General features: G+C 61.9%; 3 protein-coding genes across 6 annotated transcripts; 1 reads left to right on the forward strand and 2 right to left on the reverse strand.

Annotated features, from left to right (window-relative positions):
• Positions 1–1,800: 1,800 nt before the first annotated feature.
• LOC115617801 lies at positions 1,801–3,872 on the reverse strand. Of its 2 annotated transcripts, XM_030508744.1 has the most exons (4): positions 3,533–3,872; positions 3,305–3,425; positions 2,561–2,707; positions 1,801–2,075 (listed from the first exon to the last, which is right to left on the reverse strand). In XM_030508744.1, exons 1-4 carry the CDS (start codon positions 3,629–3,631, stop codon positions 1,831–1,833), a joined length of 612 nt encoding a protein of 203 aa, XP_030364604.1. In that variant the 5' UTR covers positions 3,632–3,872; the 3' UTR covers positions 1,801–1,830. The 2 variants fall into 2 exon arrangements, with proteins under 2 accessions (XP_030364604.1, XP_030364605.1); XM_030508745.1 differs by lacking the exon at positions 2,561–2,707 and having other exon boundaries at positions 3,209–3,425.
• COL1A1 (collagen type I alpha 1 chain) lies at positions 3,356–19,710 on the forward strand. The gene is made up of 51 exons (XM_030508742.1): positions 3,356–3,555; positions 5,132–5,326; positions 5,463–5,497; positions 5,593–5,628; positions 5,708–5,800; positions 5,885–5,953; positions 6,883–6,927; positions 7,220–7,273; positions 7,461–7,514; positions 7,628–7,681; positions 7,844–7,897; positions 8,005–8,058; positions 8,156–8,200; positions 8,458–8,511; positions 8,612–8,656; positions 8,825–8,878; positions 9,193–9,291; positions 9,378–9,422; positions 9,500–9,598; positions 9,826–9,879; positions 9,969–10,076; positions 10,329–10,382; positions 10,568–10,666; positions 10,799–10,852; positions 10,939–11,037; positions 11,262–11,315; positions 11,592–11,645; positions 11,752–11,805; positions 11,932–11,985; positions 12,240–12,284; positions 12,385–12,483; positions 12,613–12,720; positions 13,033–13,140; positions 13,240–13,293; positions 13,394–13,447; positions 13,556–13,663; positions 13,749–13,802; positions 14,201–14,254; positions 14,406–14,567; positions 14,707–14,814; positions 14,923–15,030; positions 15,202–15,255; positions 15,438–15,545; positions 15,794–15,847; positions 15,954–16,061; positions 16,166–16,219; positions 16,335–16,442; positions 16,522–16,804; positions 17,469–17,659; positions 17,739–17,981; positions 18,062–19,710. The coding sequence occupies exons 1-51, from the start codon at positions 3,474–3,476 to the stop codon at positions 18,206–18,208; spliced, it is 4,362 nt and encodes a 1,453-aa protein (XP_030364602.1). The 5' UTR covers positions 3,356–3,473; the 3' UTR covers positions 18,209–19,710.
• Positions 19,711–21,232: 1,522 nt separating this feature from the next.
• Positions 21,233–25,167, reverse strand: SGCA (sarcoglycan alpha). 3 transcript variants are annotated; one of them, XM_030508751.1, is made up of 9 exons: positions 24,514–25,167; positions 23,911–24,063; positions 23,210–23,331; positions 23,064–23,136; positions 22,788–22,986; positions 22,543–22,705; positions 22,263–22,468; positions 22,083–22,109; positions 21,233–21,579 (listed from the first exon to the last, which is right to left on the reverse strand). In XM_030508751.1, the coding sequence occupies exons 1-9, from the start codon at positions 24,551–24,553 to the stop codon at positions 21,396–21,398; spliced, it is 1,167 nt and encodes a 388-aa protein (XP_030364611.1). In that variant the 5' UTR covers positions 24,554–25,167; the 3' UTR covers positions 21,233–21,395. The 3 variants fall into 3 exon arrangements, with proteins under 3 accessions (XP_030364611.1, XP_030364610.1, XP_030364609.1); XM_030508750.1 differs by having other exon boundaries at positions 23,210–23,361; positions 23,914–24,063; positions 24,514–25,166; XM_030508749.1 differs by having other exon boundaries at positions 23,210–23,361; positions 24,514–25,165.
• Positions 25,168–25,539: the final 372 nt, after the last annotated feature.

Consider the following 25,539-nt stretch of genomic DNA (forward strand, 5'->3'; position numbering starts at 1 on the left):
GCTGGGCTGGGGATCCCAGCCCCCTCCTAAACCCCTGTGACCTCCGGGGTGCCCCCCCTCCCCAGCTCCCCTCTGGACCCAGCCCTGGGATGTGGGGTGCAGATGGGAGGGATGAGCCCCCAGGAGGGATCCATCCCTGGGATGTGGGGTGCAGAAGGGATGGGATGGGGGTCCCAGCCCTGGAAAGGGGGCATAGCCCAAACCCTCTCCTTGCTGGTCCCACCCCAGGCAGAGGGACCCCCATGCTGCGGTTGTCACCTCCATGTTCCCTGCTGAAGCCGGGGGTCCCCGGCCACCACCCTGGGGACAGGATCACCCTATTGCGGCCCCCGCCGGCAGCCGGTACCGCCGCCGAGCAGCGGCGTGGCGCTGGCAGCCCGGAGGCCAATTAGAGCCGTTTGCACGTCCCGGTTGGAGAGGCTGGAAATAGCTGGGAGTCACGGCCCGTGATTACCGGGTTTTGCCCTGCCCGCCACAATTGAGGGTGCTGAGGGCCGGCGGCCACCAGGAATAGCCCGGGCGGAGCCGGGCTGTGGGCTGCGGGCGGGCTGGGACAGGGAAACTGAGGCACCGAGTCCCCCACCACGTCCCCGTGGGGGGGGTGAGAGATGGGCATCTAGGTGGTTTGGGGGGAAATACCCCCCAGAAGGGCTTCATGGGGCTGGTGTGGTGGGTCCTTTGGGATCGTGTGTGGGTTCCTCAAGTGGGGACCTCAATGGGGTCAAACACCCCTAATGGGGTCAAGCACCTGCATGTCACTGCCCTGCAGGACACCCACTGCCACTGGGACCATTGTCCGTGGGGGGACATGGTGGGGACTGATGGGATGGGTGCGGGATAAGGGGTGGGGTGTGGGATGGGGGAGATGGACACGGTGCGGGGCCAGCTCCCGGGGCTGCCGAGTGGGGAACAGGGAAAGGAGGGGGGAGAAAAAAGGGAGTTAATGGGATCCATGTGTCTGAGTTAACTCACAACAGATGCCGACGTCTGCTCCAGGCAAACCAACCCCAGACCCCCCCTCCGCCCTGGCCCCATTGGCGCTGGGTGTCGGTGGGTCGGACACAAAGAGGGTGGGCAGACCCCCCCCCATGTCCCCCTCACCTCACATCCATGGGACAACCCCAGCCCTGGGTGCGCTCACCAGCTTTTTAGAGCATCCAAAGCATTTTTGACGTGACCACTGATTTTTTGCCATGACCACCTACTTTTTGGGGTGACCACAGACTTTTTGGGGTGATCACCAACTTTTTGAGGTGTCCAACCCCACCAGCTGCAGGTCCAGTTTGCACCAGTAAAACCAGTTTGGGGTGCGAGGGAAAGGGTCTCGGATCCCTCCAAAGGCTGGGGGTGGCTGCGGGTGGCAACCCCCTGTCCCAGTGTCCCCAGGCTACCAGGGATGGCCCCGGAAGGTGGGTGCCGCCACCCCGCACAGGACCCAGCACCTCAGGGCATCCCTGTCCCGCACCCCTGGAGCACAGGAGCCGGCGCGGGCCTACGCTTGGCGTCTCCCATTCCGCTTCCTTGCATCCTAATGGCTTTTCCAGGCTTTTTTCTTTTTATTATTACCCTCATTATTTTATTTTCTTTTCTTTTTTTTTTTTTTTTTTTTTAGCTGGATTTCTTTCCTTTCCCCTCCCAGCCCCCAAACCCCACACAGAACCCTCCTGCATTCCTGGGGCGGGTGGCCGGGGGGCTGATGAGGTGGCATCGTCCTGTCCCATCCCACCCCGTCCCGTCCCCCCCTTTTCCCTCCCTCCCTCCCTCCCTCTCCATGCATATAAAAACTTAAAAAACATTATAAAAACCCCGATGACATTCTTTTCTTTTCTGTCATGCTGCAAAAATTAAAGACACATCTTCAGGCTGGAGCCTGGCCAAGGGCTTGCGAGTCGCCGAGGCAGGATTGGAGTCGTCTTCTCCCTGCAACGTGTCTCGGATGCGTGGATACAGGGCCAGCTGCTCCCGGCGCGCGCACGCGTGTCCCCGTCTGCATGCGTGTGCATGTGTGTCTGTGTGTGTATGCACAGAACTCCTCCTTGGGTGGGTTTTCTTCTCCTCTCTGCATTGAATTGCAGCTGGAAGGAAAGAGCTGGGGAGGTCACTGGGGGGCTATGGGGGGTTTTTTTGCTGTTTTGATGAGTCTCTTCCCTCCCCCCCCAAATTATTTTATTGCTCAATTGCAGTGATTTATAACTATTAAATATGATAAATAATAAATGTATTAATGAAAATAATGAAAAGCTTGGAGGGGGTTTCCCTCTGCATTGAGCCCAGTGCTCCCAGTGCTCCCAGTACTCCCAGTGCTCCCAGCGCTCCCAGTGCCCTGTGCACCATAGTGGTGGTGGGCAAACAGAGGCACAAGAGCCAGACCCAGCTCTTTGCTCCTTCCCTCAGCAAAACCTCAGCCGCATTTCCCACCTTTGTCCCCTAAAAATCACCCCTTAGAAGAGGAGTCTCCCCCTGCCCAGGTGCCACATCCCCTTTGCAGGGCTCCTTCCCCCCTCCCTCCCCCCCATGCCCCAGCCCTGGTAAATACGTATATTTTTTGGCGTGTAATTACAGCCTCTCAAATTGCATGGTCGATTATGGATTATTGTCAAGGAGCTTTTGCTTTTTCCAACCAACGTGGCTCCTTCAAATGTGGAAACGGCCGTGGAAGTGTGCCAGGAGGGGGGAGAGGGGAGCAGGATGGTGAGGAGGGAGAGGGCTGGGGGTGAGAAAGGGAAAAGATGGATAGAAAGGGAAAAGAGGACAAAAAAGAGTGTTTCTTTAGGGGTGTTTTGGGGGGTCTGTGGGTTGGGGGGTCCCGCACAGGGATTGTGGCCCAAGGGGTACTCCGGGTGCCTGGTGCTCATGCCCTTGGCCTTTGTGCTGTGATGGGGCATGAGGGTGCTTGTGGGTGCTGGGGAGCCCTAGGGAGGGGAGTGGGTGTTGGAAGGGGGGTGTTTGCAGTGCCCTGACCCCCCCAGTGTCACGTGGCACTGGGGTCCCCAAGGTGCCACATGTCACATTGCCTGTCCCCACCCTGTGCAGCCACATCCACCCCCCCAACACCTCGGGATGGGGAACCCCCCCAAACCCTCCCCAGCACCCCCCCCAAAACCCACCCCAGCACCCCCTTCCCACCCACCCCACAACCACCACTCCCAGCCCTGCGTGTGCATGGCTGTGCATGCGTGTGCAAGGATGGATGGACGGACAGACAGACCGGGGGGGGGGGGTTTGAGGGGTGCCCCCCGACTCGCTGGGTGCCGCTGATTGGCCGAGGGGCTGTCCAAAATTCCCTGGTTGCGATGGGTCCCACCTCTCCCCGCCAGCGCATCGTATATAAGGGGAGGCGAAGGAGTGGGCAAGGGCAGTAGGAAGTTTCTGCTGGGGTCTGGATTTGGAGCTCCAGAGTTGGATCGGCCCCGTATGACCCCAACCTAAGAACAAAAGAGACCCCAAAGAGTCTACATGTCTAATATTTAGACATGTTCAGCTTTGTGGATTCTCGGTTACTGCTGTTGATAGCAGCGACTGTACTACTCACCCGCGGGCAAGGAGAAGAAGACAGTAAGTAGTCGGCATCCGCGATGGTCCTCAGCGCCGGTGGGATGTGGGGTGGTTTTGGGATGGGGTTGGGTGGCATCGTCAACACTTGGTCCCGCTGCCACGGCCTGGGGACAGGTCAAGGGGTGGTTGGCATCCAGAGTGGAAAACCCACCCCAAACCTGGGGGGGAAAGACAAGAGGAGAAGGAGGGTCGGGGGGACTGTGGGGCGAAGGGCTTCGGGGGGTGCCTGAGCCGGCGCCGAGAGCCGGGGCGCCCTGCCAAGAGCGGGGCGGGAGGGAAGGGTGGAGAGGAGCCGGAGGGAAAGAGGGAGCTGGGGAAGACGGGGAGGAGGAGGAGCAGGGAAGGGAAAGGGGGGAAAGAGCGCGGGAGCGAGGGGGAAGAGGCGCGGGGGGGAGCGGGGGGAGCGGGGGGTGGGCCCGGCCCCGGGAGCTGCAAAACCCATCAGGAAAGAATTAGACAAGTCCTGGATGATTCATAAGCGAAACGTCCCGGGCTGGCCCGGCGGCAGCGGGCTGCCCCGCTGCGCCCCACCGCGGCTGCCACCTGCAGCATGGGCATGGGGCACCCGGACCGGAGCCTGGCCGGGGGCACCCCGGGTCTGACCCCGTTTGGCATCTCTGGGGGAGATTTTGTGCCTTTTTTTGATTTATTTTTACTTTTTTGGGGGCATTTTGCATTTGACCATCTGCGTTCTGCAGTTTGCGGTGGCTGTTCTGCAGTTTTTAGTTGCCATTCTGCAGTTTGCAGTTGCCATTTGCAGTTTGCAATGGCCATTTGCAGTGGCCGTTCTGCAGTTTCCAGTGGCCATTTACAGTTTCCAGTTGCCGTTTGCAGTTTGCAGTGGCAGTTCTGCAGTTTCCAGTGGCCATTCTGCAGTTCCCATCCTGCCTTTGGCCTCTTGCAGCAGACGTTCAGCCTTTTCCCTTTCGCCTCTTTGCAACAGCCACTTTTCCTTTTGCCTTTTGCCTTTTGCAACGGGCGTTTTGCAGTTCCCAGTTTGATTTGCGCCTCCTTTTGCTCTCACCGAGAGGTGTCCCACAGGCCAGGCCAGCTCCACGCCCCATCCCCAGGACCCTTCCCTGCCGTGGGGCAGCCCTATGGCTCTGGCTCACTGCCCCACGCCTGCTTCCAGTCTCTGCACTTCTATTCCCCAACCCATCCGGCCTGATCCAGCCTTATCCCGCAGCCGCCTGGATCTAATTTCAGCCCAGGCATTGGGGCCAACCCACTCGATCCCACTCATCCCGTCCCATTCCCATCCCATCCCCATCCCCATCCCCATCCCCGTCCCCCGCGGACACGGGGACCCCAGTGCTGACCCCCTGCCCGCCGTGGGGGTATTTGCCTTGGCGGGACGGAGGAGCTGGCTGGAAGGTTTTGTTTAAATTCCAGCGTATGTGGGAAGAGTTTATTGTGGTGCTTTTCCTGTGTCACCGCGATGGGCTGATGAGAACCAGATGAAGGGAGAAAAGCTGCAGGAGCGAGGCGAGGGGGATGGAAGGGAGGGAGAGGAAGAACAGAGCTGTATGTGGGGCCATGCCCCCCCGCCCTCACATATCCCCCTGCCCCCCCTCAGTCCAAACTGGAAGCTGCATACAGGATGGTCTAACATACAACGACAAGGATGTGTGGAAACCAGAACCCTGCCAGATCTGTGTCTGTGACAGCGGCAACATCCTCTGCGACGAGGTGATCTGTGAGGACACCTCCGACTGCCCCAACGCTGAGATCCCCTTCGGAGAGTGCTGCCCCATCTGTCCTGACACCGACGGTACCGCCCCTTGTCCCCCTGCCCCGGCGCAGGGCGCAGGTCCCCATGGCTCAGCGCCCATCCCCACGGTGTCTGGGCTATGGGGTGGGTGGTGGTCACAGCGGGCTCCTCCAAACCCCCATCCTTTCTCCCACAGCCTCCCCTGTCTACCCAGAAAGCGCTGGAGTAGAGGTAAGGGCTCCTTGTCCCCTCCAAACCCCACAATACCCCCCGGTTGTTTGTAAAGAACCCCTTCTCTAACCACAGGCTTCATCTCTCCTCACCAGGGTCCTAAGGGAGACACCGGCCCCAAAGGAGACAGGGTGGGTATCACCCCACAGACCTCCCCGCACCATTGGGACCCCAGTCCCACTGGGCTCACCCTCTTCTTCTCCCCACCAGGGACTCCCCGGCCCCCCTGGCAGAGATGGCATCCCCGGACAGCCTGGCCTCCCGGGCCCCCCCGGGCCCCCCGGCCCTCCAGGCCTCGGCGGAGTGAGTAGGGGGAGGGTCCCCTGGTGGTGAAGCCCCCCGAGGGGGTGCCTGTGCCCCGCTCACCCCCTGCTATCCCTCCTGCAGAACTTCGCTCCTCAAATGTCTTATGGCTACGACGAGAAAGCCGGAGGCATGGCTGTGCCCGGCCCCATGGTGAGCAGTGGGGAGGCACCTGGGGATGGCACGGGGGGGGGGGGCACAGAGGAGAGTGTGAAGAGGGTGAGGTGCCAGGAGCGCTGCTTGTGCTGCTGGTGCTGAGGATACTGCTGAGTGGTAGGAAGTGGGAGGCATGGGGAGGGATGTGATCCTGGAGTCCTGGAGGTGATGGGGACAGGGATGGGGGTAGTAATGGGAACAGGGATGGGGTGGTGGTGGGATGGTGATGGTGATAGGGATGGGATGGCGATGGGAACAGGGAATGGTTGGTGATGGGGACAGGGATGGGGTGGTGATGGATTGTCAATAGGGATAGGAATGGGATGGCAATGGGAACAGGGAATGGTTGGTAATGGGGACAGGGATGGGGTGGTGATGGTATGGCAATGGGAACAGGAATGGTGTAGCAATGGGGACAGGGATGGGATGGTGATGGGGACAGGGATGGGGTTCACTGGGGACAGCAATGAACCCATTCACCCCAGTTGGTGATGGGGACTGGGAATGACTGGTGATGAGTACAGGGTTGGGAACAGGGATGGGTGGTAATGGGGTGTGTGGCAATGGAGACAGGAATGGGATGCAATGGGGACAGGGAATGGATGGTAAGGGGGACAGGGAATGAGTGATGATGGGGACAGGGATGGGGTGGTGATGGGGTGGCAATGAGGATGGGGATGGGATGGCAATGGGAACAGGGATAGGGGTGGTGATGGGGACAGGGATGGGGTGGTGATGGGATGGCAATGAGGACAGGGATGGGATGGCAATGGGAGCAGGGATAGGGGTGGTGATGGGGACAGGGATTGGATGGTTGTGGGGTGGTGATGGGTTCAATGGGGACAGCAATAGGGTGGCAATGGGGACAGGGGTGGGGCCAAGGTGACATGCAGCCACTTAGCACCACTTCCTATTCTCCTTCCCAGGGTCCCGCTGGCCCCCGCGGTCTCCCCGGCCCTCCTGGTGCTCCTGTGAGTATCTTCCTCTTCCTCCTCCTCATCCTCCCCTCTTGTTTTGGGGATGAGCAGCCCCAAGGGCCCCTTCGGGTGGGGTGGGATGGGATGGGACAAGCGAGGGATGGGACATCCAACCATTCCCAATGGCTATGGAAACGTGGGGACACGCCGAGGACACACACACACACACACACACACACACACACACACACACAGAGCCGTTGCCACTGGGGCCTTCAGGCCCAACTTTCTCATTTTCTAACCCATTTTTCCTTTTTTCCCCCCTTTTTCTCACACTGCCCCGCAGGGTCCTCAAGGTTTCCAAGGTCCTCCCGGTGAACCTGGAGAGCCTGGTGCTTCTGTGAGTCCTGCCACCTCCTCTTCCAGCCTGATGTCTGGCAGGGATGGGAACAAGGCTGCCTATTCCCAGCCCTGGCCATGGCCACTCTGTCCCCACTCCAGGGCATCTCAGCCTTGGGAATGGGGCAGGGTGACAGGGGGCAGCCATCACCCACAGCACCCTCATCCCTGCCTTGTGTCTCTCATAGGGTCCCATGGGTCCCCGTGGTCCTGCTGGCCCCCCTGGCAAGAACGGAGATGACGTAAGTGGCCTGTGAATGGTGTCACCCGCTCCTTGTTTGGGCCTGGTGGCCCTGCCAGCCCCCCTTAGGTGAGCAGGGGGTGTGCCACCAACCCAGTGTCCTTGTCCTTTTAGGGTGAAGCTGGGAAGCCTGGCCGCCCCGGAGAGCGCGGCCCCCCCGGCCCCCAGGTGAGATGCTCGCCCCCAGGGTGCCCTCCCCATGGGGATGCCCCACCATGGCAAGGTGCAAGGACGTGACACCAGCTGCCTGTTCCCCTTGGGGACACAGATAACAGGGTGCAGGGACACCCCACCTTGGGCACCTCCATCACCATGTCCCCTTTCCTCTAGGGTGCACGTGGTCTCCCAGGAACTGCTGGTCTGCCAGGCATGAAGGGTCACAGAGTGAGTCCATCCTTCCCCCCATGTCTGCAGGGTTTAGGGGAGGGGGAGCCTGACTTCACAGGGGTTCCCCTCCTGACCCCCCCACTCTTCTCTCTCCTGCTTCCCAGGGCTTCAGTGGTCTGGATGGTGCTAAGGGTGAGCCTGGTCCTGCTGGCCCCAAGGTAAGGAGAGGTGGCAGCGTCACCCTTGTCCTCCTGGTAAAGCTATTCCTGCTCTCTCCCTCCAGAGCAGGTCCCTCAATGTTATCCTTTCTCCTAGGGTGAGCCTGGCAGCCCTGGGGAGAATGGAGCTCCTGGACAGATGGTGAGTGCTGGGGACCATGGGGACTGTGATGGGGAGCTGGCCTTGGCTGGCAAAAGGGGACAGGGGGCAAGATGTGATGGGGATCCAGCTTGTCCTCAGGGATGCTTCCCCAGGGATACCCCAGAGAATGGGGTGGGAGGGGGTTTAACCCCCACAATGCGCTGTGGGCAGGACCAGGGAGGTGCAGGGATGGGAGGAGGCCTGGAAAGGGGAAAGTGTCTCCCCTGGTAACCAAATGTGTCCTCTCCCCTCCCCAGGGTCCTCGTGGTCTTCCTGGTGAGAGAGGCCGTCCTGGTCCATCTGGCCCCGCTGTGAGTATTCCGGGTCAGGGCTGAGCCCCACCACGTGCGGAGGGGCCGGGGGCACCACTCATGCCACTGGGCATCACTAACGGAGCCTCCTCTGCCGCAGGGTGCTCGTGGTAATGATGGTGCTCCCGGTGCTGCCGGTCCTCCCGTAAGTAACCCACAGACCCACCCACCAGCACCCGGCAACGGCTCTGGCTTCTCCAGAGGGAGATCCCATTCCAGCTCCGCTGTGGCCAGAGCCAGAGCTCTCCTGCCCGGAAAAACAGATGCGTGAGGTGTGATCCCTGCTCTGACTTGTGCCCTCTCTCCTGTGTAGGGTCCAACCGGCCCCGCTGGTCCCCCCGGCTTCCCCGGTGCTGCTGGTGCGAAGGTAGGACCTGCCTGAGCATCTCCAGGTGGCATCTCCTGGGCTGGGAGGAACTGGTGGAAACTGGGAGCGAAGGGTTGGGGAGAAGGACCAAGCATCACATGGGTTCCTTATGCGGCCCAAAACCTAGAAAGCCCAAAGTGCTGTGGGCTGCCTGGGACACTGGATGGGGATGTCCCCAGCCAAGCCCCATGAGCACCTCTCCTGGCTGTGCCTCTGTGGGAAAGGAGCTGCTGCTGAGGAGGAAATCAGCCGCATCAGGGGTCTCACGGCAGCACTAGTGCTCATACCTCTTCCTCCCTCCTCTTCCTCCCCAGGGTGAAACAGGTCCCCAGGGTGCTCGTGGCAGTGAAGGTCCCCAAGGTGCCCGCGGTGAGCCCGGTCCCCCCGGCCCTGCTGGCGCTGCTGGTCCTGCTGTAAGTCACATCCAACAGCTCCCTGCCCTTTGGCCTCATGTCCTGCCAGCCCCACATAACTCTCCTCCTCCTCTTCATCTCCACAGGGCAACCCTGGTGCTGATGGTCAACCTGGTGCCAAGGGCGCAACCGTGAGTGTCCATCGCCCCTGACCCAGCTCTGGGCTGTAGGGCTGTGCTGCTCCCTCACCACCATCTGCCTCTTCCAGGGTGCTCCGGGCATTGCGGGCGCTCCCGGCTTCCCTGGTGCCCGTGGTCCCTCTGGACCCCAGGGTCCCAGCGGTGCCCCCGGCCCCAAGGGTAACAGCGTGAGTATCCCCAGACACCTCCATCCACCTCCTCCCATGATCTGATCCCTTCTGCTGCTCCAGTGAGCTGCTGCCCAACCTGGAGCTGTCTCCTCCAGCATCCCCAGCCCTGCGAGTGCAGGATGGCACTGGGGCTGACAGATGCTGAGCAGGATGCGGCTCAGGGCTCCCTTTGCTCATCAATCTGGTGTTCAACGGCTTTTCCCTCTTCTCTCCTTCTCCTCCAGGGTGAACCAGGTGCTCCAGGCAACAAGGGAGACACTGGTGCCAAAGGCGAACCCGTAAGTGATCACCCCCCCCCATCTCCTGGGGGTTTCAGCCCCTCCTGGCTCCCCGCAGTGGGTGCTCATCCCTTCTTCTTCTTCCCCAGGGCCCCGCTGGTGTCCAAGGTCCCCCTGGCCCAGCCGGTGAGGAAGGCAAGAGAGGAGCTCGTGGTGAGCCTGGCCCCGCTGGGCTTCCTGGCCCTGCCGGTGAACGTGTGAGTAGGAACAATCCCTGTCCCATCCCCACCATGTCCATGTCCCCATCCCCATCCTCCTCCCATCTCCTGATGTCCAGCAGCTGAGCTTTGTCAGTGCTTGGGGACAGACACACACGTGGGGACATCCCCAGCCTCTTCCAACACAGGACACCAGGCTGCTGGTGGCCAGATCCCACATCACTGCATCCCTCCCCTGCACCCCTGAGATCACCCCATGTCTCCACACTGACCCCTCTGTGTCCCTCGCAGGGTGCTCCCGGCAGCCGTGGTTTCCCTGGTGCTGATGGCATCGCTGGTCCCAAGGTAGGTGCCCACATCTCCCTCCTGCCTGGGCGAGAATGTCCTCAGTGGGGACACCAGGCATCTATCACCCACTCCCATGCAGTGGCCTAATGCCACTGCCACCTCCGGTGACACACTCCAGTCCTCATCCCTGGGTGATGTCCTGCAGCAGGAGTAACTCTGTCCCCTCTCCAACCTGTCCCCAGGGTCCCCCCGGTGAGCGCGGCTCCCCCGGCCCCGTTGGCCCCAAAGGATCTCCCGGTGAAGCTGGACGCCCTGGGGAGCCCGGCCTGCCTGGTGCCAAGGTGAGTGTGCAGGGTGGGCACACTGCCCGTGCTCCCCATGCTGGCAGAGAAGCCGCTTTCTAGGATGCTCACATCCACTGAAGCATCCCTTGGGATTCCTGAGCTCCTCATGAACCTCACGCTGTCCTGCAGGGTCTGACTGGAAGCCCTGGGAGTCCCGGTCCTGACGGCAAGACTGGTCCCCCCGTAAGTTGTGCTCACTGTGCCCTGCTCCTGCCTTGGCTCACCCTGGCCTCTACTAACGGGGCGCTCGCTTGCTCCCCCCATAACAGGGTCCCGCTGGTCAAGACGGTCGCCCTGGTCCCCCCGGCCCCCCTGGAGCCAGAGGTCAAGCTGGTGTGATGGGTTTCCCTGGTCCCAAAGGTGCTGCGGTGAGTGAATGGGAGTTGCTGGAGATGATGCATCCCGATGGATGCAGGAGCTCTGGTCCATGAGGGATCCCACTGCCACCACCTGGTGCTGGGGTGGCTCTGGGGACATGTCCCCCTCGGGGATGGCAGTGCTGGTGCATCCTCCATCCTGCCCGAGCATGCAGGCTCCCTCCCCTCGGCATGGTGGTTCCATCATGGATCTCATCCTGCTCTTTTCTTTCCAGGGTGAGCCCGGCAAACCTGGTGAGAGGGGTGCTCCTGGCCCCCCCGGCGCTGTGGTACGTATCCACCAGAGCTCAAGCCAGTGAGAGCTTGGCTGGGAGCTTCCGCCTCGTGTGGGGGGGCCCGCGATGGGTCTGATAAGGCTTCAGGGATGAGGGTGGCCGTGGGTCGGGGTGGCTGGGACTCAGCCTGTGGAGCGGGGACAGTGGGAGGTGACACGGCTGTGGCAGCTCAGGGGATGCGATGGCCTCATCCAGCCCCACGCCCACTCCGGGGGGTGCAGAGTCCCGTCAGGACCGTGCTCTGAGCATCCTCTTCGTTCTCTTCCACAGGGTGCTGCTGGCAAAGACGGTGAAGCTGGTGCCCAAGGCCCTCCTGGCCCTACCGTGAGTATCAGTGAGCCCTTGGCCACCCATGGCCACCCTTGGCCACTGGAGAAGGGGCTCAGGAGCTGACTGAGCACCCCCCTTATGCTTGTCCTGTGCCCCCCAGGGTCCTGCTGGAGAAAGAGGTGAACAAGGTCCCGCTGGTGCTCCTGGCTTCCAGGTGAGGGGTGTCCCCATCTCTTGCAAGGGCACCAACCATCCACGGTGGGGGTGATGCTGTCCCTTTCCTTGTCCCTTGTGGTCACCCACCTCTGTGGTGTCTCATCGCTCCTCTTCTTCTCCCCAGGGTCTGCCGGGCCCCGCTGGCCCCCCCGGTGAGGCTGGCAAGCCTGGTGAGCAGGTGAGTGTAGCTGAGCATGGCCATGGCATGGGACTGTCCTTGTGCCCTCCCCACCACAGGGCTGGGGGCTGCTGATGGGTGCCCCCAGTGCGCCCTGAAGCCACTTGCTCCATGTAGTCTCTGGAGGTCCCTGGGAGCAACAGGGACCCCAGCCCCGCGCTGTGCCCCAGGACTGCAGGACCCTCCCCCGTCTTGGGGGCATCCCGGGGTTCCCCGTTCCCATCCTGACCCTGAACCCTCTCCCTCCCTCACAGGGTGTCCCCGGAGATGCCGGTGCCCCCGGTCCTGCCGGTGCCAGGGTAAGTTGAACCCCACTCACTGCCCAGCTGGGTCGCGGCACCCTCCAGCACCCACCGTGCTCCTCATGGCCTTGGCCCCTCTCCTGCCTCCCCCCACCAGGGTGAGAGAGGATTCCCTGGAGAACGTGGTGTCCAAGGCCCCCCTGGTCCCCAAGGTCCTCGTGGTGCTAACGGTGCTCCCGGTAACGATGGTGCTAAGGTAGGAGTGAGGTCCTGGCTCTCAGGGTGCGGATGTAAAGGGAGGGTGGGTTTGGCTTTGCCCCCTTTGCTGGGGCTGGTGTTGAGGCCAGGCTCTCACTGACACCCATTTCCTGTCTCTCTATCCCAGGGTGATGCTGGTGCTCCCGGTGCCCCCGGGAGCCAAGGGCCCCCCGGTCTGCAGGGTATGCCCGGAGAGCGTGGTGCTGCCGGCCTGCCAGGCGCCAAGGGTGACAGAGTATGTTTCCCCCCAGATCCTGATGTCCCCTTCCTTGGTCCCCTGCTCCCGACCATCTCTGTTTCCCCCTCCTTGTGCCCTTGGGGCTGGATGCACTTCTGAAAGCCAGGGCTGGTGGGAGCAGTCCCCTCGGGAGGGGATGCTCAGTGCTACCAATGCCCTCACCAGAATGTGGCCCTTGGGGACAGCCCCTTGCTGAGCCCAGCTCTTCCCTGGGAGGAGGAAGATGCTCCAGCCTCCCGCAGGGAGGATGAAGGTCCAGGGGTGCCTCAGTGCTGCTGTGCTTAACCTGCCATCATCTTTCCCTCCCAGGGTGACCCCGGTCCCAAAGGTGCTGACGGCGCTCCTGGCAAAGACGGTCTCCGAGGTCTGACCGGTCCCATTGGCCCCCCCGGCCCCGCTGGTGCTCCCGGTGACAAGGTACGGCTGCTGCACCGGGACGGACGTGCCCTGGTACCTGCTGCCACCTCCTTGACTCAGCCCTGACCTCCTTGTTTCGGTTTTGCTCCCCTTTTCCAGGGTGAAGCTGGTCCCCCGGGTCCTGCTGGTCCTACTGGTGCCCGTGGTGCTCCCGTAAGTGTCCCCCTGCCCCAGCCGTGGTGGCCATCCCTTGGCAGCCATCGGTGCCTGTCTCTTTCTCGGTGTCGCGCCACTGTCTTGCTGTCCCTCGCAGGGTGACCGCGGCGAGCCCGGCCCTCCCGGTCCTGCTGGATTTGCTGGCCCCCCTGTAAGTGTGACAGCCTCACTCCCCCCTGCCCCGGGGGCCTGATCCTGCCCCACCGGGGCGATGCTGAGCCCCCCTTTACCCCGGCTCACCTGTCTCTGCTCCCCACAGGGTGCCGATGGCCAGCCTGGTGCTAAAGGTGAAACCGGTGATGCTGGAGCCAAGGGTGATGCGGGTCCCCCTGGCCCTGCTGGCCCCACTGGTGCTCCTGGCCCCGCCGTAAGTAACCTCCCCCACAAACCCCCTCAGGGTGCAGCCCCACAGTGCAGCTTACCCCTCTCCTCCTCTTCCTTCTCCTCCACAGGGTGCTGTTGGTGCTCCTGGTCCCAAAGGTGCTCGCGGTAGCGCTGGACCCCCTGTAAGTACCAGTCTTGGGGAGGTGGGGTGGGGGCTGTTTTGGGGACAACCCCCAGGCACGAACACCTCGAGGTGGTTTAAGACCCCCCTGCGCCTCGCTCCACCCCCAACCCATGGAGGAGAGGGGAGCTGCAGCAATTCCAACCCTACACCCCAACCCCTTCTGGGGGGACAACATTGACCTGGAGAGGCTTCATCCTGGGAGGGCTGGAGCAGAGGGGAAGACCAGGGTTTGCCTTTATCCCCCCCCAAATGAGCCCCATGGCCCCCCCGGATGGACGCTTCCCTCCTGGCCACCAGCCCCAGGGCTCCCTGTGGTGTCCCCTGGCACTGCTCTCCTGGTGGGTCAGGCAATGCCTGGACCAGGACGCTGCTAACTCCATCTTTTCCCCCTTCCAGGGTGCTACTGGTTTTCCTGGTGCTGCTGGAAGAGTCGGTCCCCCTGGCCCCTCTGTGAGTACCCCGGTGGGGTGAGAAGTGGGTGCCGGGAGGGTGCTGGTACTGGGCACCCATCCCTGCCCTTTCCCAGTTGGCTCTGGGACACTACTGGCCGCGCTTCAGCTGGGTCTGATGGCATCGCCTCCGTGTCCCCCCCTCTGCCCAGGGGAACATCGGCCTCCCCGGCCCCCCCGGCCCCAGCGGGAAGGAAGGTGGCAAAGGACCCCGTGGTGAAACCGGCCCCGCTGGCCGCCCCGGTGAGCCTGGCCCCGCTGGCCCCCCCGGCCCCCCCGGCGAGAAGGGCTCCCCTGGCGCTGACGGACCCATCGTAAGTCACCCCCGATGTGGAGCCAGGGATGCTGGCATCACCCATCCCATGGGGGGCATCACACTCCCTTGGCCATGCCCTCCATCGGGAGGGTGGCCCCTGCCGCTGCAGCACCCTGAGGTGCTGTTTGTCTCCCCAGGGTGCTCCTGGCACCCCTGGACCCCAAGGTATCGCTGGCCAGCGTGGTGTCGTTGGCCTCCCTGGACAGAGAGGCGAGAGAGGCTTCCCTGGGCTGCCCGGCCCCTCGGTGAGTACCTGGGGGGCTCCCTGATGCTGGAACCCTGCTGAGATCCTACCAACCCATGGAAGATGCTTGACAGTGTTTGACCTCCACCCCGTCCTCTCCCCTCCACAGGGTGAACCTGGCAAACAAGGTCCCTCAGGTTCTCCCGGTGAGCGTGGTCCTCCGGGCCCCATGGGCCCCCCCGGCCTGGCTGGACCCCCCGGTGAAGCTGGACGTGAGGTGAGTGACTGTGGGCAACTGTTGGTGTTGGGGGACATGGACCCCCCCATCAGCGTTCGGCTTGCTGCGCTCGCTGAGGACTTGCCAACTCGTGGCACTTGTGAACATGGTGACACTCAGGCACCTGTTAGCCCCGTCCTGCCCTCACGAGGGGTCTCTGCTCCTCTGTAGGGTGCTCCCGGTGCTGAAGGTGCCCCTGGTCGTGATGGTGCTGCTGGTCCCAAGGTGAGTGGGCAGCCATGGGAATGGGTGATGGGGCTGTTCTGGCTCACACTGACCTCTCCTTCTCCTCCTCCTCCTCCTCTTCCTCTTCCTCTTCCTCTTCCTCTTCCTCTTCCTCTTCCTCTTCCTCTTCCTCTTCCTCTTCCTCTTCCTCTTCCTCTTCCTCTTCCTCTTCCTCCTCACAGGGTGACCGTGGTGAGACCGGCCCTGCTGGCCCCCCTGGTGCTCCTGGTGCCCCCGGTGCCCCTGGCCCCGTTGGTCCTGCTGGCAAGCACGGAGATCGCGGTGAGACCGTAAGTGATGTTCTGCCCTGCATCCCCCTCAACCGCCGCCCAGCCCAGGGTTCATCCTGAGCTCAGGCCAGCTCTGGGGCAAGGGCTGACCCTGCAGAACCACTGTGGGCTCAGGTCTGGCCCTGAGATCTGCTCCTGGTGCTGGAGAGAGCTTCCCGGGAATGCAGCGTCCCACCATCCTGCTCTGGGTGATGCTGCCAGCAGAAGCTGGAGGATGCTCTAACCTGTTCCCCTCTCTCCTCTCTCAGGGTCCTCAAGGTCCCGCTGGACCCCCTGGTCCTGCCGGTGCTCGTGGTCCTGCTGTAAGTTGATGCTTGCCTCCATCCTCCTTGGTGCTTCTGTGTCCCTGTATGCATGGGGGCAGTGGGTGGCCTGGACCTTGCTCGACACATCTTCCTCCTCCTCCAGGGTCCACAAGGTCCCCGTGGTGACAAAGGTGAAACCGGTGAACAGGGTGACAGAGGCATGAAGGGTCATAGAGGCTTCTCTGGTCTCCAGGGCCCACCTGGTCCTCCTGTAAGTCCCATGGGATGGGTGATGGTGGCCCTGGGTGCTGCCACACGTCCTGGAACAAAAGCAAGGTGCTCATAACACCTCTTCTTGTTCCTTGCTTTGCACAGGGCTCTCCTGGTGAACAAGGTCCTTCTGGTGCTTCTGGTCCCGCTGGTCCAAGGGTAAGTCCTCAGCTGAGCCACAGTCTCCACTGGAGCATCCCATGGAGAAGGTCCCCACTGCCACCAGGTTCCTTGTGGGGACGATGGCCATGCTCACCCCTTCTCTCTCCCACAGGGTCCTCCCGGCTCTGCTGGTGCTGCCGGCAAAGACGGTCTCAATGGGCTGCCCGGTCCCATCGGTCCCCCTGGCCCCCGCGGTCGCACCGGCGATGTCGGCCCTGTCGTACGTATCGGCCCCTGTGCTGCTGCCTGCCCAGAGCTGCCAGCCTTCGTCTCCTGCTCACCATCATCCTCCTCCGCAGGGTCCCCCTGGCCCCCCTGGTCCCCCTGGTCCTCCCGGCCCCCCCAGCGGTGGCTTCGACTTCAGCTTCCTGCCCCAGCCGCCCCAGGAGAAGGCTCATGATGGTGGGCGCTACTACAGAGCCGACGATGCCAACGTGATGCGCGACCGGGACCTGGAAGTCGACACCACCCTCAAGAGCCTGAGCCAACAGATTGAGAACATCCGCAGCCCCGAGGGCACCCGCAAGAACCCTGCCCGTACCTGCCGCGACCTGAAGATGTGCCACGGCGACTGGAAGAGTGGTCAGTGTCCCCGCTGGTGCCCTCTGGGGTGCTTACAACTCCATCCCTCTGTCCTGTCTACCTGCTCCTCGCTTCCATCTTTCTTCCATCACCCCTCGTCGATCCTCACTTTCATTCCTTTAGCCTCTCATGGCACAGCCATCCTGTACCTCTTGTGGCTGCTCCTCACCTCCATCCTCCATCCCTTCACCCTCCTTTGCTCGTGGCTGCTCCTCACCTCCTTCCTCTGTTCCTCATGGCTGTTGCTCAGCTCCATGCTCCACCCCAGATCCCTCCTACCTGTTCCTCACCTCCCTCCTCCATCTCTCATGGCTGCTCCTCACCTCCACCCGCCACCCCTTCACCCTCCGTCTCTCACAGCTACCCCTCACCTATCCCTCCATCCTCTGACCCTCCCCCCTGTCCTCACCTCCATCCTCCATGGGTACTCCTCACCTCCGTCCTCCATTCCTTATGGCTACTCCTCACCTCCATCCTCCATGGGTACTCCTCACCTCCATCCTCCATTCCTTATGGCTACTCCTCACCTCCATCCTCCATTCCTTATGGCTACTCCTCACCTCCATCCTCAATCACCTATGGCTGCTCTTCACGTCCATCCTCTATCCATCATGGCCACTTGCCTCACTTCCCACTCCCTAACCCTCCTCCCTCTGCCCCACAGGTGAATACTGGATTGACCCCAACCAAGGCTGCAACCTGGATGCCATCAAGGTCTACTGTAACATGGAGACGGGTGAGACGTGCGTCTACCCAACCCAGGCCACCATTGCCCAGAAGAACTGGTACCTCAGCAAGAACCCCAAGGAGAAGAAGCACATCTGGTTTGGCGAGACAATGAGCGACGGCTTCCAGGTGAGCATGGGGACGATGAAGGGGGAACAACCAGGATAGACAACCAGCTCTGTGGTGACTAATGCCTCTTCTCCGGCAGTTCGAGTATGGTGGTGAGGGCTCCAACCCAGCTGACGTCGCCATCCAGCTGACCTTCCTCCGCCTGATGTCTACCGAGGCCTCCCAGAACATCACCTACCACTGCAAGAACAGCGTTGCCTACATGGACCAGGACACCGGCAACCTGAAGAAGGCCCTTCTCCTCCAAGGCGCCAATGAGATCGAGATCAGGGCTGAAGGCAACAGCCGCTTCACCTACGGTGTCACTGAGGACGGCTGCACGGTGAGTGGGGCCAGGCATGGTCCAGGTGCTGGTGGTGGGGATGTGCAGTGGGGATGGGGCTGATCCTGAGCTCCCCACAGAGTCACACTGGTGCCTGGGGCAAGACAGTCATCGAGTACAAGACAACGAAGACCTCTCGCCTGCCCATCATCGATTTGGCTCCCATGGATGTTGGCGCTCCAGACCAGGAATTCGGCATCGACATTGGCCCCGTCTGCTTCTTGTAAACCGGATGCCCCACATGTGACAGGAGAGAGTAATAATAATGATAATAATAATAAAAACAACAAAAAAAAAAAAAACAGCCAAAAAAAAGGAGAAAATTTCACATGGACTTGAATTTGTGTCGGTTTCTATCCAGCGTCTCTAAAACTATACCAGAAAAACCTAAAAAAAAAACCCAAAACGCATTAAACCCAAAAAAAAAAAAGAATAAAAATAAATGACTTTTCAAACCAAATCACCAGGACGTGGGTTCGCTTTGCTTGCACCCCCCCACCTCGGTGTTGGGTTCAACTCACCGAGCCGAGCCCCATCCGGAGCACCGGGACCCCCCGAACTCCTCATCCCCCCCCCCAAACCCTCTTTGCTTCTCGCATCTCATCAGTCTGTTCATGTTTTCGCTGCAAGGAAGATGCTCAACTCTTGGTTCTGATTTGCTGCTTGGGTTTGGGGCTTGCCCCTCTCCCCCTTCCCTTTGGTTTGGTTCTTTTGTTTTGCGTCCTTTTCTTTCTTTTTGCTTTCTTTTCTTCCCATTCAGGCAGCCACAACAGCCCATTCCCAAGCACTCCAGGGGAGCAGCCGCTGCCCCGCGCCGCAGACCCGACCCCTCGCTCCGCACTCTCCTTTTCCGGAAGGCTACCTCACCGGGGTTAAAGATTTGTCGCATTTTTGGGGGTATTTTCGTTTCATTTTTATGTAGTTTTAGCTTCATTTGGGGTTTTTTTTTCAGCTGTGCCGGGACTTTCCTGCCAGGTTCAGAGCAAAGGTGCTAATTTTTTTCCTCAAATGTTCCCCCTTTTCCCCTTGTTTTGTTGCTCTGTTGCTCTTTGATGCTGATTTTCCTCCATTCAAGGTCTCTCAGGAGTCATTGAGGTTTCTCACCCCCAGGATTTTTAGCTTGGTTTTTGGTTAATTCTCTTTCATTCCGGTTCCACAACACCCGAGCCTGGGGCCGCCTGGTGCTACAGCCTCCAAAGACTCACCTTGATTTAGTTTCATTTCCCTCTGTTTGATTCTTTCCCCCCTTTCTTTGCTGTCCAGCTCCACTGATGAATTTTCTAAAGGTGCTATTCAACCCCCAGCCCATCCCACAAGCAACTCCCGGAGCAAATGCGAAGTAGAGCCAACACAATTCAAAGCCTTGAAAGGGAATAAGGAAAACTGCACTTTCCAGGTTAAGCATGTGGATCTTCAGCTCTGCTCTCATCTTCCAGCAGCTTTCTCCCCATGCCTTCATCCATCCATCCATCCATCCATCCATCCATCCATCCATCCATCCATCCATCCACCCACCCACCCACCCATCCATCCATCCATCCATTCCTGCATCCCTTACAGGGCACGAACCCACCCCGTTTGCCGGCCCATCTCCCGGCAGATGCTCGGGGCTCTCCCGGCTCTGTACCGTGTTTGTATAATGTATAATAATTTGAAATTGTTCTTTTTTTTAATTATCTATTATTTTTCTTTTTTTGACTGCTGAAATAAAGCATGTGAAATGATCCGACCAACCTGGGCTGCTCTTCGCTCTTGGGGGTCACCGTGCGGGTCCTGGGGGGTGCGTGTGCTTGGGAGCCCCTCATCCTCTGTCCCGGCTGCTCCCGCTCTGCTCCCGTGCTCCTGCGCTTCTGTGCTCCCGTCCCACCGTCCTCCCACCCCACCACCAGCTCCCGGCCTCCTCCTCCTCCTCGCTCAGCCCCTCACTGCCCTGGGGAGGGGAGGAGAGGAAGGAAAAGGGAATCCACCCCCCCACAGCAAGGAGGGTTGGGCTGGACTTGGGGGGGGTGAAGGGAACTTTGGGGTTGTCCCCTCCCCAAATGGGGGGAGAAATGGGCACATGGAGGGTGGCTGGAGGTGCCTGTGCCAGGCTGGGGGCACTCAGAGCAGGTGTCCCCTCCAAAGGAAGAGTTGGGGAGCAGGGTGAAGGGAGGCATGGAGAGATGCATTGGAATTGGGGCATGGGGCTTATGCTCACTCTGGGCTGCAAGAGGTGGGGCACGGTGCATGGGTGCCACGGTGCATGGGTGCCACAGTGCATGGGTGCCACGGTGCATGGGTGCCACGGTGCATGGGTGCCACAGTGCAAGTCCACTTCACCCACTGCAGGTTTCCCCCCCGTGCCAGCACCATCCAGCCCCATCTCGTGCTGCACACACTCCCTCGTGCAAAGGCAGCCGGGCAGCACCGGCAGCACACGCGTGTGCCACCAAGTGCCACCCTCAGCTCTCCCAGGTCATCTCCATGGTGGGCACGGGGCTGCGCGGGCAGCAGGATAAGGCCTCAATGGCGCCTTTCTCCTTGCCTGCCCCAGCCTGTCAATGGTTCCCCTTGTTCCTCCCTGGGCCCCCCCGTGTTTTCTTAACCCCCACCCTGGCGCCTGCCCCGTGCGAGGGGGGGGGGCCACTCTGAAAGACGCTCTTTCTTTGGAAGCGAGGGGCTGGGCTGGGGGGACCCCCGGGGGGCCGGGGAGGGGTTTGGGGGTGCTGAGCAGGATGCCTGGGTCTGCGCGGTGGAAGGGGTGAGCGGCGGCAGGAGCTGGGGAGCTCCAGGCACCATCCTGCCAGGCACAAGCACCCAGGTGAGCCGGGGGACATTGGGGTGCTGCGGGTACCATTATGGGTCCCTGGGACTGCATCCCCCCACATTGTCCCTGTCCCCATCCACAGTCTGCTCTCCACGAGCCCCTTTCCCTCCGCAGGGCTGTGGGGCAGTCATGGATGGAGCAGGGTGGGAAGAGGGCACCCAGACAGAGCAAAGCAGATGAAATGGGAGGCAGAGGGGTGCAGAACCCCCACCAACGGGGAGGATAGACCAGGAACCCCCCCTCAGTGGGATGCCAGCCCCACAGCATGTGGGGCTAGCTGGGGTAAAGATCTGGCCAACTCAATGCAGTTTACAGCCAGAGGAGCCCCGCAGCAAGCTGCACCCCAAAATCTCCCTCTTCCTGACCCCTTCCCCGACCCTCCCAGCCACCATGGCCAGAATGGGGTGCTTGCAGACGACCAAAAACAAAGCAGAAAAGCCACATCTCCATCACTCAACAGCCAGTTTATCAGCCAAAACCCACCCCACAGTGGGGACACCTCCAGGGAGGTGACAACAACTGCGAGGTCCCCGCAAAAGTACCATGACACCCATTCATCCATCCCTAGCCCTGGGATTGTGTCCCCCCACCCTGGCATCATCCTGGTGTCACTGCGGGAGGAGCGGGAGACGGGCTCCATCCGCGGGTCCAGGCATGGGGTTGATGCGTTGCCCCGTGCGGACGTTGAACATGGGAAGGGTGGAAAGGGGCTGTGGCACGTCCCGGCTGCCGGCCATGTGCCTCAGCTCCTGCGTGTCACCGTGGATGGTGGTGTGGTGGAAGAGCTGGATGCTGCGGGGGGGAAGGACAAGTGGGTGCTGCGTGCCCCCCCTTCCCACCCACAGCCTTTTGGGGAAGGAGCTTGGTGGGCTCTGTCACCCCATTATGATCTGTTTGTTCCCTATCACTGGGGTCTGGCCACCCAGCATTGGGGTCTGCACCCCATCATTGGGGTTGGTCCCTCATCATCAGGGTCTGCCCCTCCATCTTTGGGGTCCTCCTCGGTGCTGTTGAGTCCAGCAAGGCTATTGGAGAAGTAAACCAGCTCTCGTGCTCCAGTCCGTGTCTGTGGGGAGTTACTGGGGACATCGAGGTGTGGGGAGGGGAGGAGAGGGTCTGAGGGGTACCCTTTGGGATGGGCACACTTTTAGGCTCCATCAGCTCCTTAACATCCCCCCAGAGCGCTAACTGCTCCTGTCCCTGTTCCTATTCCCTCTGACCTTCCCCGTGCTTGGCCACGACAAAGCCCCCCCAAACCCCCTCCCTCGCACCCCATCCTGGGTGCAGGGACTTACTCAGACGTCTCCAAGTCCCGTTTTTGCCTACGAAAGAGAGGAAAAAGCAGGGGGAAAGGTAACAATGGTGCGAAGGGCTCTCACTACCCCCAGGTTGACCTGGGGCCACCACGGCTGGGGAGTGCGCACCCAGCTTGGGGTGTGGGGACCCCCACCGTGAACGAGCCCCCCCCGACTCACACTCCCTCCCTCCGGCAGCACATGAGGTGTCCCAGGAGCAGGCAGAGCAGCGCAGCCACCACCAGCGGCACCAGCAGCGTCACCAGGAACCCGGGCAGCAGGTCCTGGGGGGGCACCTCGGTGGGGGGCTGGAAATCCCCACCCTCCTCCAGCACCCCGGAGCCCCACACGGGCCCCAGCGCTGTGGGGCTGGGCCAGACCTGCAGCTGCAGTGGGGTGATGGTTAATGGCAGGGTCCCCATGGGTGCCGTCGCGCAGGGCGGGGGGATGTGGGTCTCACCAGGGTGAGGTTGCACCAGCGGATGGAGAAGTGGGGGGCGAAGGTGTCGTAGCAGGAGGCGAGGGGTTGCTGGCCCAGGCTGCAGAGGAAGCGGCTCTGCGCTGAGGCGGCCGATGTCAGGCACCCCGAGAAGGGTCCGCGGGACCCCACTGACACATAGGCCCTGTGGGGTGGCTGCAGGTCACCCCCAAACCCACACATGGAGGCTGGGGTCTGCCCGGGAGCACCCCCAGTGCTGCTCATACCCCTCCTTGCGCCCCTCAATGGGCAGCGGGACGCGGCCGCCACGGTCCAGGGCCGAGGTGATGTTGATGACATGAAGGTCATCCTGCTCCCAGATGCCCGCCGTGGCCTGCAGGAAGATGTCCCGTGCAGCCGTGGGCAGCAGCTCCTCCACGTTCCTGTTCCCCACCAGGAACTCGCCTTGGAACGGTGGCTCCCCACCTGCGGGGACATGTGGCACCCATGGGGACACCCCCCACAGGGGCATCCCGGTGTGGTTTGGGGTGCGCAGCCCTTACGTGGAGCGGGGATGACGGTGATGACGAGGCGCTGTGCCACCGTCTCGTAGATGAGCCGGTTGTATGCCAGGACCTGCCAACAGAAGGAACACCCCAAAGATGCCAACCCCACTCCCCAGCACAGGGCCAGGAGGAGGGGCACCTACCTCGATGGTGTGGGTGCCAAGCTCGGTGGCCGTGGGGCAACCATAGAGGTATCCTGGCTGGTGGGGGTCACGCTGTATGTACCGCAGCCACCACGGCAGGTCCGGGTGGTCCTGGAGGTGGGCTTGGAAGGTGATGGGGGTGTCTGTGGGCACTGGGACACAGACATGGGGACTCATGTGTCACAGGGCTGTGCCACAACCCTACAAGACCTTCTCCATCCGACTGGTCCCCACAAGGAAGCATGACTGGTCCCTGCACCAGCTGGGCCCTGGGGGGATCCTGCTCCACTTTTGGGGGTGAATGACTCCAATGGAGGTGACCCTCAGAGTCTAAATGGGGGGGTTAAAGGGGTGCTGCTCTCAGGTGGCTTCAACAGTGTGATGGGGCAATGCTTGGGAGGCCCCAAATGGGCGGAGGGGTGGGGTGGGATGTAGGGATGGATGGAGGATAGCATGGATGGAGGGTGGATGGATGGAGGATGGATGGATGCAGGGTGGGATGGACGGAGGATAGGATGGATGGGGGTGGGATGGTTGAAGGTGTACAGGACTGGATAGATGGAGGGACAGATGGAGACATGGCAGCCGGTGCCATGCCTGGTGGGGAGCAGGCATAGCCAGGGCCCCCCATTAACAGTCCCAGCTCCCACAGGCCCTGCAGGACCCCCTCTCATCCCCACTCCCCTTGTCCTCGCCCTCACCACCATCATCCTCGCTCCTGGTGGGGAAGGCCTCCAGGAACAGCTCCCGCTTCAGCTCATGGACAAAGATGGCTCCAGTCTCGGAGGAGACGCGGTGGTCGGGGAGGACGTGGTGGTCGGGGAGGGTGGCCTGGGACCCCCCCAGGACCACGGCTGTGGCCAGGGACAGGGCTAGAGCCAGGGCTGGGCACCATGCTCCTCCCTGCCTCAGTTTCCCTATTGCTCAGAGCCCTCGGGACACCTGGACAGGGCCAGAAATGTTCCCCGCAGCCGAGTGCCCATGGAGAGCGGGTGGGCTATATTTAGGAAAGGGTGGGAATGGGGACGGGGACGGGGACAGGGACAGGGATGGGGACAGCACTCCCCCACTTGCCCTGGACCCCCAGAGAGATCCCACTCACACACACCACATCCCCCCGCCCCGTCCCAGGGCCAGGACAGCTTCATTTAGCTCTGTCCTGTCCCACCAGCACCCCCCATCCCCACCCTGCGTTGGGGGTTCCCCTGCCCTCTCCCCGCTTTGGGGGGCCCCCTGCCCTCTCCCCGCTCGGGTCCCCCCGGCCAGGCCGTGTCTCCCCGGGGGGTGACGAAGCCGCCACTCGCCTGCCAGCACCCCGACCAGGAGCAGCTCCGGGGCCTCCATGTTCCAGCACTCGGGAATAGGGCCAGGGCTGATTGACAGAGGCAGCAGGGCTGGCCTGGACGGGGGGGGGGGGCCTCCTAGGGGGGGGTCCCACCGGAGACATGGAAGGGAGACACCCCACCACGGCCACCTCCTGCCACCAAGGCCCCGTGGCACCGAGAGGCTCCCGTGTCCCCTGGGGGGGGTGTCCTTTGGGGGGGCTTGTCCTGGTACCCCCACTCACGGGCAGTGGGGTGGCAGCAGGGGCACGGGATGGGGCACAGTGGGGACACCTGGGGACACGCCACCACCAGCACATGCTGTGCCCTTGTGCGGCAATGAGGCGGGAGCACACGTGTGCACATATGTGTGTGCGTGCACGTGTGTGCGTGTACACACGTGTGTGCGGGGGGTACCGGGGGCCCTGCGGTGGGGGCTCGGGGTTGGGGGGCCGGTCGCAGCAGCAGGGGGTGGTCGTGGGGGACGTCGCACATGTCACGTCACGCCTCGTCGTGCCGCGTCACGTCAAAGGGCTGTGAGGCTGCGCCGGGTGACGTGGGGCGGGTGCAGGGTCCTGGTGCCTGCACGTTCCCCAGCCTGGGGGTGCAGGGAAGCCTCCCCCATCCTCCAGCCCCTTGTGGTGCTCCCCCCCCACAGCAGGACCCCCAGCACGGCCCCACACTGCCCCCTCCCTCCCCCCCCCAGTGCCTTGTGGGAAGGCAGCAAAAAACCCCAGATAACCCCATAAAAGGTCACTTTTGGGGTGCAGGGATGCTGGGGGGCAGCAACGCGGCCCTCCCGGCCCAGGGCTGCCCCGCTTCGGTTTCCCCTCCTGCCACCCCTGCGTGGAGGTGTCGGGGGGGGGGGGGGGGGCGTGCTGCACCCCAGGGATGGATATATGGGGCCAGGAAGTGAATGGGGGCCTTGTGGGGACCCCACGAGACACCCTTTGGGTGTGGGGTGGGAGCAAGAGGGACGTGCTGAAAAATGGGGGAACATGGAGAGAG

This window comes from Strigops habroptila, chromosome 19, assembly GCF_004027225.2.
Source record: "Strigops habroptila isolate Jane chromosome 19, bStrHab1.2.pri, whole genome shotgun sequence".
NCBI lineage: Eukaryota > Metazoa > Chordata > Aves > Psittaciformes > Psittacidae > Strigops > Strigops habroptila.

Bases quoted from the DNA above. Each gene is read 5' to 3' on its own strand.
- COL1A1 (XM_030508742.1), top strand. From the start codon at position 3,474: ATGTTCAGCTTTGTGGATTCTCGGTTACTGCTGTTGATAGCAGCGACT. The intron at 8,201-8,457 runs GTGAGTGCTGGG...TCCCCTCCCCAG, and splicing joins ATGGAGCTCCTGGACAGATG to GGTCCTCGTGGTCTTCCTGG. The intron at 13,803-14,200 runs GTAAGTACCAGT...TCCCCCTTCCAG, and splicing joins GCGGTAGCGCTGGACCCCCT to GGTGCTACTGGTTTTCCTGG.
- LOC115617801 (XM_030508744.1), bottom strand. From the start codon at position 3,631: ATGCCACCCAACCCCATCCCAAAACCACCCCACATCCCACCGGCGCTG. The intron at 2,708-3,304 runs GTGGGACCCATC...TCTCACCCCCAG, and splicing joins CGATGCGCTGGCGGGGAGAG to CCCTCTCCCTCCTCACCATC. The intron at 2,076-2,560 runs GTAATTACACGC...CTTTCCTTCCAG, and splicing joins ACCATGCAATTTGAGAGGCT to CTGCAATTCAATGCAGAGAG.
- SGCA (XM_030508749.1), bottom strand. From the start codon at position 24,553: ATGGAGGCCCCGGAGCTGCTCCTGGTCGGGGTGCTGGCAG. The intron at 22,706-22,787 runs GTATGAGCAGCA...GCCACCCCACAG, and splicing joins ATTGAGGGGCGCAAGGAGGG to GGCCTATGTGTCAGTGGGGT. The intron at 21,580-22,082 runs GTAAGTCCCTGC...TCCCCCCCGCAG, and splicing joins CGGGACTTGGAGACGTCTGA to CATCCAGCTCTTCCACCACA.